Genomic DNA, 13,433 nt, shown 5'->3' with positions numbered 1-13,433 from the left:
GAATCTAATGGAGTGCTGTAGCTTTCTCCAGGCTATTTTTATTTCCCCTGAGTACTTGCACCAAGCTGCTGTTAAGGTGGCTGGAGAACAGTTTTTCCTATCTCCAGTCTTGGCCTCCCAGTGCAACCCCACAGATGTAAGTACATACTCGGGTCAGAAAGAAGTCAGGGAGACTTAAGCACATGCTTATATGTAGTTTTGAGTAGCAATGGAAGTAAGTACAGATTGAAGTGCTTTCCCAAATCAGTTTGCTCTTGTACTCTTAGTGTGCAGTTCCTCATACCCTGTGCAGAGCCGTGGCTGGTCACAGCTGCTGGCCGGGAGCTCTGCAGCTCCAGCACACCCGCCAGCCTGGTCTCGCACCCCTGGAGAGGGGGGTACTTTGGATGTGCAGCTTTGCTCCAGTACATGAAACTTTCTTTTTCAGGCACTTTGCTTATTAAGCTTTTTAAGATCCGCTAAGCTGCTTGCTTTGTAGAGAAAGAGGGACAGTCCTCTTTGGATCACATTATTTATGAATATGGTTGCTGAATTCCAGGGACTAATTTTTTGGAGGGCAATGTAGACATTAATTTATTTTCTATATCCCTTTATTTTGCACAACCTCCCTAAAAACGCTACCCTGAACCTCTCTTCTCTTTCTATCAATGTGATCAATTTATGCTCTAAACCGATGAAACCAGCAGACTTCTGGAAAGCATTCTTATTTTACTAGAAAGCTCTCCGTTTAAAGGATAGTTGTTTGAATTGTAATTAAAAAAATAATCAAATTTCAATCCCCTATTCATAAACCTACAAGCCTCTTTGTGTTCGGAAGCCTGTGTGCTGACTTTCTGCTTGATAGAAAGCTAGAACCGTGCTTGCAAATTCTTGGTTTGTTTTTCTTCTCTTGCAGTACCCCCCTCCCCGGGTAACACTGCATAATAGAGAGAAACTCCGCAGAAAGAAATGGGAAGAGACCTCCTACTGAGGGGTGCTACTTAAGATACAGATCATTGGCATTTACCAGCCATATAAAAACAATATTTTCCCAAACCCTCTGAGTCCTGCTCCACAGTTTATACAGCATAAGGCTGCAAAAGCCAAAGATTTGGTGCAGCGCATCCAACAACTCCTTTTTTAAATTTTTTTTTTATTATAGTTTGGTTTTGGATTCATTTGACTTGTTTTACTAAATCTCTGGCTTCATCTTTAGTTCTAATTTAAGTGTTTTGATCTCTGCCTTAATGGAGCTCTGCAGATCTATTCTGAAATCTTGACATAAGTGCTTGTGTGATTGAAAAAGGCATCTCTTCTGGCTAACGTATTTAATACTCTAAATAATATGCTTTGTGGTTTATCCATGATGCTGCAGGTTTGGTGATAATTGCAGAGGCCAGAGCTGAAGTTGGAACAAACATTTTATTGTGTTTACTTTTTGATATTTTTTAAAAAATAATGAGGGTACAGCAAAGAATGGAGCAAATACCAATCAAATTTTAAGACTTTTTTTTAAAAAATAAGATATCAAGACTAATTGCTTTTTAAAGTTGTGTTAATCACTGACTTATGTTCTGATAAATTTCAGAAACTACAAACTGGAAGCATTGTAATTGCTGAGTAAACCTATGTGTGTTTAGAAGCAGCACTTCTAGATGTATTTATAAAAGCAGTAATTTATTATTACGAAAATACTTCAATAGCAGAGCAATATTGGTAAATGAAGCACTTGCATTATTAGCTGTTTCCTTAAACATATGTGAGAAAACATCTAGTATTTAGGAGGTAGTTTCCTCACAGAAAGAAAAAGGAATTACAGAATTCCCAAGATCAATATAAAACTAATTCAAGTAAGTTGCTTTATGGGAGTCCTGAGTCAAAGGAAACATCTGGTCCCGCACCTTCTTAGCAGGACATATGGTACATACTGCAGAGATGTCATCCATGAGAGGCCAGGAGTATGGCTGGAAAAGCAGAATTCGCTTTGCTACCTAAAAAGGGCATCTCATTTCTACAGGAGTTACAAAAATGTGTATTGGTTAGAAGGATCCTCTCTTTTACCTTAAAACAGCTCAGCCTGGGAGGGTTATTGAACAAGACAAATCTGCTCCAGCTGCTTTGATTTTTCTCATATTGGAAAAATTTTAAAGCAGATGATACTGTTTTCAGAATAATGATCAAAAAGGGCTTTTATGTGCCTAGTGGTAGGAAATCATCATGCTGTAGCTTTGTCCAGGCATTATTTTTTCTTTTCCAGCATAAATTTACACCATTAAGGAACATGCTACAAAAATAAGTTTCCATTCTTGACCCCTGCAGGTAGTTCTTCCTATACTAACAGTCACCAAATAAACCCTTGCGGTCTTTGAGAGAAATACATAAAATGTGGCTAAACAAATCCCCCTCTCCTTCTAAGAGGTGTTTTGTGTAGTGGTTTAGGAGTTGCTTTGCCTGTGTGGGGAGAGTGCACATGGTTTTTTTTCCTCCTTTGCACAGGAGAATATTCAAAAGCACTTTTTGTTGTTTCGTGAATAACCGTATTAAAAGGGGAGGAAGAGATGTTATCTGTCAGACCCTTTTAGTGTCATAGTACCTAACTTTGTATAGCCTATACAGAAGACTGCCAGGGATGCTTTTTTGGATCCTCTTGGAGCGCGGCTTTTCTTTTCAAGCCTCTGCGTAATGGACTCTTAATCCCCAGTATGCTTCCTGCCCTGGCAGAGATGTCTTTAGCCCAGCATTCATTTTGTTTACCCCCTTTTTTTTTATTTTTAACTAAAAATCTTGCAAGACAAAACCCTGAATCTGCAAAAGACCTATGAGATATTTGTGAAATGGGCCATGACTGCTTATAATTTGTAGGAATAATTACAGCATGCAAGGAAGTCTGCATTTATTAACAGCAGTGATGAAGCATGTTGTTAAGCACACAGTGTGTCACCAAAGCAGCAGGCTGCCGGGAGCCCAGAATGGCTTTCATTGTTAATTTGGAGCAGAAACACTGAAGCATATCCTGAGAAGGATGCTAATGAAGGGACTGCCAGTAGTAAAATCCTAGTGACCTTTGTGCTTTGTGCTAATTTCTATTCCCCCTCCCTTCCCCCTTCTCCTTTCCTCCTGAGCTGCTATCTGGCCAGTTAGCCCATGAATTCTGAGGTACAGTAGGAGTGTTGTCCATGCTGGGGTGAGCTCCACGTGCCTCCCCTATTTCCACTCAAATCACAGCATATTAAAGAGGCTTTTGTTGAAATATAACAGACAGACATGTAGAGGCAGAGTTCAAATTAACTGATTATAAATCACTAGTTAGTCTGAGAAGCCAAATCTAGAGCTGGCTAATGATTTGAAATTACTACCCAATTGTTAAATTAATCTCCTGTTTTAAAGCAACTGGGAAATGTTTGACAGCTGCAAAGAAATAAATATTTATGCGTTTTCTGTAGGACCTGTGCTCCACAGAACTTGTTCAGGCTGCGTCCAGCAAGAGGCAAAGGAGAGGTGGTAGAGCTGAGCCAGATACGATAACTGAGGCACAGAAGGAAATGAGCTTGGTTTTTAAGATGGGCCCATTTTACTTATGGCTTCCAGGTCCAGGCTTGAGAGTTGAGCTTTAAATTTTTAACCACTTCGCAAAGAAGAGTCAGAGGTTGATGGTTCACTGTTGCAATTTTTCTGTTCTTGCTGATTGAAACCTACCACTTTTCCTAGTAGCAACAGTGGGCTTGGTAAGTCTTTGCAGGGCAGCGTCGCCTAATTCTTGTGATAGAAATGTTACACATTTTCTCCAGAAGAGTGAAGTGGAAGGAAGCATTGCACAGCACCCACAAACCCTGTCCTGCTGCTGCTTTAATGCACTGATACCATTCTTTTGCAGGGACCGTGAAGGTGAAGAGCTCTAATATACAAGTAGGAGACCTCATCATTGTTGAAAAGGTTAGCCTTTATGTGTATCTTTTCTTTATAAAGAACTTTTTTGCAAGACCATAGAAAATCAGATACTTCAAAGTCATGTTTGTTTTACAGTAGGCTCAGAATATCAAGTGTTGAACACTAATTATAATAATCACTTATCAGGGTTTCTCCCCTCCCTCTGCCCCCTTTGTCACACACTGTGTAAGCAATTGTGTCCTCTAAAACTATTAGTCTGAAAATATTCAGGGGGAAAAAAAAAGGTGGGGGGGAAATGGTAGCTGTAGGCTCTAGATACATGCTTTCTTCTAGCATGGGACTTCTTGAAAGGAAACCAGCATTAGTTTAAAATTTCTTCATACTTCTAGAGTTACTCACTAGCTCTTTTGTAAACCTAGCTGTTGGTCAGTCTGGTCAGTGGGAGCTGGCAGCAATTATTATTCTGCACTTGGAATTCTGCAGGGAAGAAAGTTAAGGATGCAAAGCAGAATGAATATCAAGCTTTAGTTTGACAAAGAAATCCTCTTTCTTCTCCATAGCCCCTTTGCTTGTCATGGTGTGGCTGTGGAAGGCGGCTGCACACGCGTGCAGGGGTGTATGCACAATAATGGCCTTTCTTCTCCTAACAGAACCAGCGGGTCCCTGCTGACATGATCTTCCTGAGGACGTCGGAGAAGAATGGTAAACATCTGGAACCAATTGTCAAAATAGCCATTAACCTTTCACTGGTTGTTTGGAGAAAATTATCGTTTGGAAATGTGAAAGAAATATACTAGCAAAATTTTAGATAGAACATTCAAATCCTTTTATGGACCAACACTTTTCAGGATGTTATACTTTGTTCTTGTTTGCTAACCCAGGTTGTTGAATCCAGGGTAAATGAATCAGGTTGCACAATGGTTTATGTTATAGATGTAAATTATTTTACTTGCTGTTCAGGTTATTTTGTTAGGTGTAAGATAAGGAAATATTTGATCAGAAACATTAAAAAGCATAGACTAATGAGAATATTTCAAATGTCTTAAAGCCAGAGTGCAGAATCTCACTGTATTCCCATGTATATATGGGAAGAAATGAATGTATGATGCAAGAATATCATCCATATGGTATTAACAGATATTACTTGAAATCTAATACTGCTTCCAAAGAAAGAAAAGTGTCCTAGATATATACCTCATTTCATGAGCTGTAGGTGTACCTAAGACAGATCTGGAATGAGCACTGACCAGTGTTGAAAATCCACAGGGTCTTGCTTCCTTCGCACTGACCAGCTGGATGGTGAGACAGACTGGAAACTGCGGCTGCCTGTTACGTGTACTCAGAGACTGCCAACTGCTTCAGTAAGCTGCCTTTTGTACAAAAATATTCTACTTGGTAAACACATGTTATCTGCTTTACCTGAAAAACATTCAGGTGCTTCAGTTAATGGGCTGTTTTGAGAAGCAGGTTAATGCATCGTTGTTCTGCACAGGACTCGGTGCATGTTACAGATTAGTTCTGGCAGCAAAGAATATAGGAGTAAGCCAGCTCTTCCTGAACTCCAGGCAAAATTTCAGGTAAGGTGAAGCTAGATGTCTCTCTGCAGCCTGACAGTCATCGCAGCTGGAGAATGGTCTTGCAGTAGGAGTTGGCTAGTGGTAGGATGCTCCTGTTTTCTTTTTCCTCTCCAGAGACCGTTGCAGTAACTTACTACAGGATAGGTCTTGTTGCAGGTGATACTTCTCAAATGCTCCCCTTCATTCCTCACGCTGCAGTATGTTCAGATGCACAATTCATACATTTTCATGAAATGGCTTCAGAGGCATTGCTTTTCATTGCTTTCCTTTATGTAAGGAGGAATGTCACCTTGGGAGCTGCACTGTGTGATCTGAAATAAGCCTATAACCTCCATCAAACATGCTGTTTCCTGAAATATCTAGCTATAGTTGTTTGTGTGTTCTTAAAAAAATAGTGGAGAGGGGAAGGGAGGGGATTTAAGTACATGTTTTATTGATCATCTATCTGTAAAAAGTGCAAGAAGCTTTATTTTATACACAGGCTTTGAAGCAAGGCATTCTCTCCATGGAGTGAATAGTTCATGCATGTGTAGGAGTCAGCAGTGAAAACGTGCGGAATTGGCATATCTTCTTGTCACCACGGGATTGTTCCTAGTGGCAATGGCATCTTGAACTAAATATTGAGTGGTAGAGTGTTCTTTGGTTGCCTTGGAAGACTAGTCCAAACCTTCTTTGCTACAGAGTAGTAAGTGCCTTAGGCTGTCTTGGTTATTCAGGCTGAAATTTCTTTTATGGGACACTGACATCAAAGTAGCTTCCCAGAAGTCTCTCAGGTAACAGTTCAAGAAATGCTCTTGAAGCTGCTACAACAATTATAGTTTCTCTTAGAAAGTTGGACTCCAGTAAGTAGTATAATTTAGTAATTATCTTAACCTGATAAGTAACTCTTGCTCAGAGTATTTTGGTAGAAACATTTGTACATTGTTAAAATGTAGTTGTCTAACTGTCTGCCAAAACATGTCTGTTTTATAGGACCTACTGCAAATTCGATCCTACGTTTATGCAGAAGAACCCAATATAGATATACATAATTTTGTGGGGACCTTCACAAGGGTAAGTGTTGCTGGTATATGCCTGAAACAAAAAGACGATTATCAAAGCTTTGACTTGGAGGCAATGTCATAGGCTGTTTGGGATTAAGGACTTTACTCTGAAAGTATTAGACCTGAGTACATTGACAGAGATTGCTAGTTATGTGTTCATAGTGCCTGTTCAGCCTGAAATCTGGACCACCATGGACTACATAGGATTCAAATCCTCTAATTGTGAAAAGGCAAGGAATCTTCACTATGTCAAGTAATAGCAGTCTTACTTCTGAGTCAGTTGGATTTTTGCCTTCTATTGCAACCCAGTTATTTCTGCCCCCTGTTTCAGGGGGCGGCAGCTCAGAGCCACTGAAATATCACCATTAAAAATTATATGTATATATAACTTTTGATTTGCTGGGAAGATGCATTGCCTATTTGGGGTAAAAGGTTGGGTTTTTTCCCCCTCTCAGTGGGATTATGAAACTTTTTTGAGATGTATCTAATACCCTTGAGGAGCTTTCAGAGAACAAATGGTTTTATAACAAATAGGAGACAGTTACAGCTTTTTAGAAGTTGTTTGCTCATATTTTAGTTCAAAATTGTAGGTTTTGCCCTTTTATCTTTGAGGCTTAGTTTAATCTGATTTAATAGTGCTGGCATGGAAGAAGAGTTTGAGTGGCTCAGGAAGACAGTTCTTGTATAAAACCTGGACAGACATTGCTTTTCTCATGCAAAGGTACAATTGTGTAGAATTAATCTTTTGGTGCCTAAGAGAAAGAGCGCTTTCTTGTAACTCTTCTCTGGTGCGTATCAGACAACTTTCCAGGCATCACTGAGCAGTCCAAAAAGGTTCTTGGTGAGATCTTGAAGTAGCAAGAGAAATGCTATTAATGCGCGTGAGCCAAGTGAGGGAACATTTTTCTGTAGTCCCTGGAGAGCTGCTGACAAATCCCATTCTCATTTATGATTCTCAGGGGCTTCAGCAGGCAGAGGTATCTTAATAGATTTTTTTCTTTTCTTTTTACTCCACAATCCTTCTGTTGCACTGAAACAAAGTGCTTGTGTTTTTAACCCAACCAGAGATTTACCTCGGTTTATGAAAATCCTCCATCATATCAAGAAACCCAGTACCAACTCTCCCTCTCCAAACGCCCTGCGTCACTCTTGTCATCCACTGGTCTTTTGCTTTACTGACAAGTTTGTTTGTTTTCCTTTTTATCCTGTTGTAGGAGGACAGTGACCCTCCAGTAAATGAAAGTTTAAGCATAGAGAACACCCTGTGGGCCAGCACAGTGATTGCGTCAGGTAAGATGGAGGCATGTGTAAATTTTTTTAAGGGAATATGTTAACAATTTTTAAAGGTCTTTTTGTAATGGAATAATAATATCTGTCAGTTGGAGAAATTTGCAGTTGGAATGAGGTTTCCCACTTGTCCTAACACCTCTGGGAATCTGAGCTGACATCTAATTGCCTCTTGGACATTCCTAGATGAGATAGAATTGGAGTGGCCTTTGGGCACTTCTTTAGCATCTAGGACCAGAATAGCACTTAATTGCTCTCCACGTTGACATCCTAATCTGTAACAGAAATGGTGTCAAATAGATTCTGGTAACAGCAGCTAAGATGAAAGATTTCCAGGTAAGTGCTTCTGTTGAGTTCATCTTATATACTTTTAAAAAGGAAAAAAAATAAATTCTCGGACAGATTTTGGCTTATGTATACAATAAGCTCCCAAGGCCTGAGATCAATCAATTCCCCCTTGTAGAAACTTGTCAAATAAAAGCCAAGTTCCTCTTCTATCCAGGGCACTTGCAAAATTTGCAAGGCAGTAGCTGGAGAAGTATGAAATTCTGCAGTACTGTTCTGGAATTAAAGTTGTCAAAGAGAGAAACTTGACCATGAAGTAACAAGGTGTACCTGGAATAAATAATAGGAAGAAACATGATTTTCAAAAGGGTTTTTTTTTAAGCACTGAAGAGATTTTAATTTTTTTCTTTTAAAAGCAGAAAACAATGAATACCTGTATGTTTCTTCCAAATCCTGCTCGGACTCTTCTTTAAATGTGTTAGTGTTGTCACAGTGCTGTGACCAAGGTATTGTAAAAAACTAGGTGTCCAAATACAATTCAGTCAAGGTCTAAATAAGGTTTAATCAAGTAAATTGTGTTTATAGATTAGTAATTGCCATGCAGTAGGTAACCTACCTTCTTCCTCTGTGAGCATAGACATATAATCAGCCTGGCAACTTCAAATACCCATCACGCTCCTTAATGCCTAGGTCTCCTCGGCTCATCCTGCTTTTGAACAAAATAGGTGGAGAAATGGAAAGCCATTTTTCTTGTGTTTCTGTTCTGTATGGCTACGCTTCATTCTGCACCCGTTCCTGGAGAGGTGGGAGCTTTCTTGCCTGTTGTATTGAAGCTTTAATTTGTACCAGCTCTTGAACTGTTGCAGATCTCACACTGCCATGGCTGCATTTAAACGCAGTGGGTTGTTAGAGTGAATAGGTCCTACTGAAGTCGGAGGGGAGGGCTCTTCTGCCCTCAGCATGCTCACAGCCAGTGCCTGCTGAGGGCAAAAGCTCTTTCTTTGCTGTAGAGTCAACTGTGTGTAGTATACACATGGGTGCATCCATTTCTCCCCAAAGGAGGGCACAACGTGCTTAGTGTCTGTATCAATGCATGCAGCGACCTCGCCTCTGCCCAAATGAACTTACTGTTTGAATCCAGTTCTTCCTTCTGAATATGAACAAAGTTATTTGTGGATAGACATCTTGGAGTTCAGTCAATAGGAATAATATTTGCAAATATTTTCATAATTTCAAATGGATCTTGCAGTTGGGTCTGTTTTGAATGGCCGTAAAACAACTAGAAACACTGTTCTTATGCATACTAGTGTGCTTTCAAGCTGTTTTCTAGTCCTGGCAGGCTTTCCCCCCCTTATTTTGACTGACTTGATCAATATAATACTCAGTTTTGTTTCTGCTATGGTAATAATAAATAGCACAGCGTAGGTTATTTCTATTGTGAAAAAATGGGGATATTTTTCTTCTGTAAGTGAAAGCTGTCAAGTCATGGTGATGCCATTTCACTGGGACAGCCTTTGCTTGTAAGACAAAGTAAAGTTATGTGGCTTTCTCCATCTGCTGTGGTAGGAATGGGTCTGACTCTGACTGTTTGCAGTTGATTTGAAGTAGCTGTGCCATCTGTTGATTTGAATTGTGATGATCTTACCACCACCTGCCATCTGGCTCCAGTGATTTGTTGGGGTTTTTTTTGTTTTGTTTTTAAAAGGAATGTTTCCCAGCTTATTTTTAGAAACCATGTCTTTTGAATCACTCTTATTTATTCGAAAATAATTCCTTTGCAGTTTGTTAGAACTTTGATCATTAATGGTAGAAGGGAAATACCAAAGTATAAAATGGCAACGTATTTGCAGTAGTGCTTGTTTTTTCCAGTAGAAATTTAGACTTTGGCAATAGCAGCTTTTAAACTCTTGATGGTAGCTAGCTTTTTCTTCATGGCTTTTTGCAAAGCATTTAAGAAGAACCTGGAGAAACTCAGTAATTCATAGTGCTAAACTGTATTATGTTTCTGTGAGAAGAAAGGGGAGGAGAACTTTGCTCTCAGCTCTTTAGCAACTGTGGGATATAGCATTAAAATATACTGATAGGCTCCCAGCAGCTCCATCTGTTACAGTGAAGTAGGAGTTGGTATGATTTGCCTTTCAGTGGGAACAGCAATTAGATAAATGCTTCAAGTAAATTATAGATTTTAAAATAAGGTAATTCTGTCTTTGGCAGCTGGTGGAATTCATTGGTTTCACTCTTCATTGTGGCAACCTTCACCAATAAAGCAGAACCATGGCTTACACTGATTTAATTTTGACACACAAGGACGGACAACTATCTGTTCTAAGGCAAACTTATCCACACCTAAATGGAATTCAAAGTGGTGGGAGGAAAATCAAGAAATCTTCCATCCATAGCAACTTATTTATAGTGGGGAGCGACAACTGACATGAAAATGGGAGTCAGGAAAAGTCAAGAGAGCAAAGTAGTTGATTTCTCTTTCCATGCACATTAGTTGATAGCATCTGTGATGCTACATCAAGCAGAACCATATGAGTAGTGTGCTTGAAGACTTACCGACTTTTTGTAGGATGTGTTTTGTTCAAAGTCTGTGTTTTCCTGGGTTTCGTTTCAGCTACCAGCTCTTTTAATTTCTCATTGCTATTGCTTCTGAAAGTAACCAGCTAAAAATCCTTTCCAGTTGCCAAGGCTTTGGATCCAGCAAGTGTTTTTATAGAGAAAACAAACAAATGGAGTTTGTTTTTCTTCAGCTGATGCATGCTCTGTTTTGTTTAGGTACTGTTGTGGGAGTTGTACTTTACACTGGAAGGGAACTACGCAGTGTGATGAATACTTCGAACCCAAGAAGTAAGGTATGGTAAGGAAAGTGTTATAATGAATAAAAAGAGGCAAAAAATTATCATTTTTTTTAAGAAAATCCTTCCAAATGCTATATGTAAGCACTATAGGGACAACCCCATAGGAATAATGGTTCACCTCTTCCAGCCTATGATTTAGGATAGATACCTATTTCGCCTTATTTTTGTTATCCTACTGTACATGTATCTTCTGATTCTTTTAAGATAGATAAAACCATTGTTTTATATGGTTAAAATAGATGGTCCCAGTTAGAACAGCAAAACTTAATTTTCTGCGTTCTTCTATTATAGCACAGCTGAGATGAGGTGCAGGGATGTTTATATAGTCTCCAGCTTTTGGCAGCTTGAGTCTTCTCACACCTCTTCATGCCTTGCTTGGCTTCCAAAGAATGGGAAGCTTTTTAAGTCAGCTGGCAGCAATATTGCTTATAAATTTGTTTGTAGTGTTTTAAGAAAGAAGTTGACTAGTGGAGAATAACTCTTTGGATTTTGCAGTTCTTTCCTTTTGTGAATATTACATTGAGCTCATGTATTCTCTTGTGTGTTTGAAATGTCTTTTATTTCTTTAGATTGGTCTTTTTGATTTGGAAGTGAACTGTCTTACCAAGATCCTGTTTGGGGCTCTCGTGGTGGTCTCGCTTGTCATGGTGGCCCTTCAGCACTTTGCTGGACGTTGGTATCTTCAGATCATAAGATTTCTCCTTCTATTCTCAAACATCATTCCCATTAGGTAAGGTGGCTGCTAATTTTTCCCAGCAAAAATACTGTTTCTGTTGCATCCTCCTCAGTGCTTCTAGTATGAACAAGCATGTAAACTCTTACATATTTCTCATTTGACAAGTAAGCAAGTCTAGAAATAGAAATCAAATTACTGTTTAATATAAGAATTGCTTTGTTGTTTCTGGTGAATTTGTTTAGCATATTCACCCTGTGTGTGTTCACCGATTCTGACTCAGGCTGTCATTTAAGGCTCCTTTTCTCAGTGTTTAGGCTGCCTGGTTACCTTGATAAGAGCAGAGCAAAAAAATGGAAATGGAGAGGTATTTATACAGCATGTAGCGTAATGGGACCCAGTTGCCTTTTAGCAGGGACTGAAACTTTAATATTTAATTGCACTATATTAATAAGTAGATTGCTACTTTCAGTGTAGGTCTGGGATTCATTTCAGTTCTGTCTTTAAGCCTACATATCAATCACGCTGTCCTTACTTGTCTGTGTCCACATTCCCCTAACATAATATCTGTTTTTCTCCAGACAATTTTATCATCTGTCTTTGCTGAAATGGAACTGTAACTCAATGCACCATCCTTCTCCCCGTTTGCCACCCAGCCACTGACTTTGGATAAAATTCTCCCAAACCACCTTCTTTAGAAGCTCACTTTCAGCGTGGAAGATGTGCTTTTGTTGCACTGTGTCAGTCCACAATGGTTTCCTCTAAAGTTTAACTGGAGATACCTTTTTCTTTTTCCCCTTCTTCCTGCTTAGTTTACGTGTGAATCTGGACATGGGGAAAATTGTCTACAGCTGGGTGATCCGTAGAGATTCCAAAATCCCTGGGACTGTGGTTCGGTCCAGCACTATTCCTGAGCAGCTGGGGAGGATATCCTATTTGCTTACAGACAAAACAGGTATCTGTGTAAAAAATTCAGTTTTGAGTCATGGTATGTTGTTGTTTGGATTTTGTTACATTTGGCCAGCCAGAGAGTATAATAAAAGATTTCTTTGGACTAGAAGAAATATGCATTTCCTGTCACTTTGACAATATGATTTAATCATTTTTTGGGGAAAAAATATTGCCTTTTTTTTTTTTTTTTTATTCTGAACACCCTATAAGTAAGATAGGACAGGAACATTATGCCACTTCAAAGAAGTGCTATTAACCCAAAACCTGAGGATAAGAATAAAATTAAAAGCAACTTTTTGATATAATTTTCAAAGCCAGGTGACGAATGTTTACACGAGTAGGCAAACATGTACCATGGGTCGGTCTGCTGCTGCCCTTACTTAAAGTTGAGCTTGAATTCAGAAGACTTGAGCTGTAATGAAAAGCTTGGTCTTTCATAAAATCCTGGTCCTGTTGAAGTTGTTTCTGGAAGTTTTCTTCAGTTCAAATAGGACCGGAATTAAGCCTGCTGGCACTGACTTTGGAGTAAATGTTATTCTTATTTCCTGGCGCAGTGATGTGCCGTACTACTTCCCAGGAGAATCAGCCCTCTGTTTTGTTAATGTCATTTTTGCTGGCCTCAGCCTGTGCTCAGAGCCTGGTGCAGGGACTGATTCAGCTTCTTCCCAGTTTCAGCCCAGTTTCTCTTGATTTTGGGGTACTGCAAGGATGAGAATGTGTGCTGGGGAATAGGCATGTTGGTTCCCACTCCATGTCTGTTGCTGCTTCTGTTGCAGGTACTCTTACGCAGAATGAGATGGTTTTCAAGCGCCTTCACCTGGGAACAGTAGCTTATGGGCTAGATTCCATGGATGAAGTGCAGAGCCACATATTCAGTATTTACACACAG

General features: G+C 39.5%; 1 protein-coding gene across 1 annotated transcript in view; it reads left to right on the top strand.

Moving 5' to 3' along the window:
- The window catches only part of ATP9A (ATPase phospholipid transporting 9A (putative)), a 58,091-nt gene that overhangs the window by 15,511 nt on the left and 29,147 nt on the right, over nucleotides 1–13,433 (top strand). The window contains exons 5-13 of the mRNA XM_069872038.1: nucleotides 3,854–3,912; nucleotides 4,518–4,569; nucleotides 5,134–5,228; nucleotides 6,417–6,497; nucleotides 7,702–7,777; nucleotides 10,838–10,914; nucleotides 11,490–11,650; nucleotides 12,406–12,548; nucleotides 13,321–13,433. Coding sequence (XP_069728139.1) covers nucleotides 3,854–3,912; nucleotides 4,518–4,569; nucleotides 5,134–5,228; nucleotides 6,417–6,497; nucleotides 7,702–7,777; nucleotides 10,838–10,914; nucleotides 11,490–11,650; nucleotides 12,406–12,548; nucleotides 13,321–13,433 — 857 coding nt within the window. The remainder of the gene's footprint in view (nucleotides 1–3,853; nucleotides 3,913–4,517; nucleotides 4,570–5,133; nucleotides 5,229–6,416; nucleotides 6,498–7,701; nucleotides 7,778–10,837; nucleotides 10,915–11,489; nucleotides 11,651–12,405; nucleotides 12,549–13,320) is intronic.

This window comes from Phaenicophaeus curvirostris, chromosome 18 (genome assembly GCF_032191515.1).
Source record: "Phaenicophaeus curvirostris isolate KB17595 chromosome 18, BPBGC_Pcur_1.0, whole genome shotgun sequence".
NCBI classification, from domain to species: domain Eukaryota; kingdom Metazoa; phylum Chordata; class Aves; order Cuculiformes; family Cuculidae; genus Phaenicophaeus; species Phaenicophaeus curvirostris.
The sequence above is the reverse complement of the archived record's forward strand: the minus strand, read 5'-3'. Positions and strand labels throughout refer to the sequence as shown.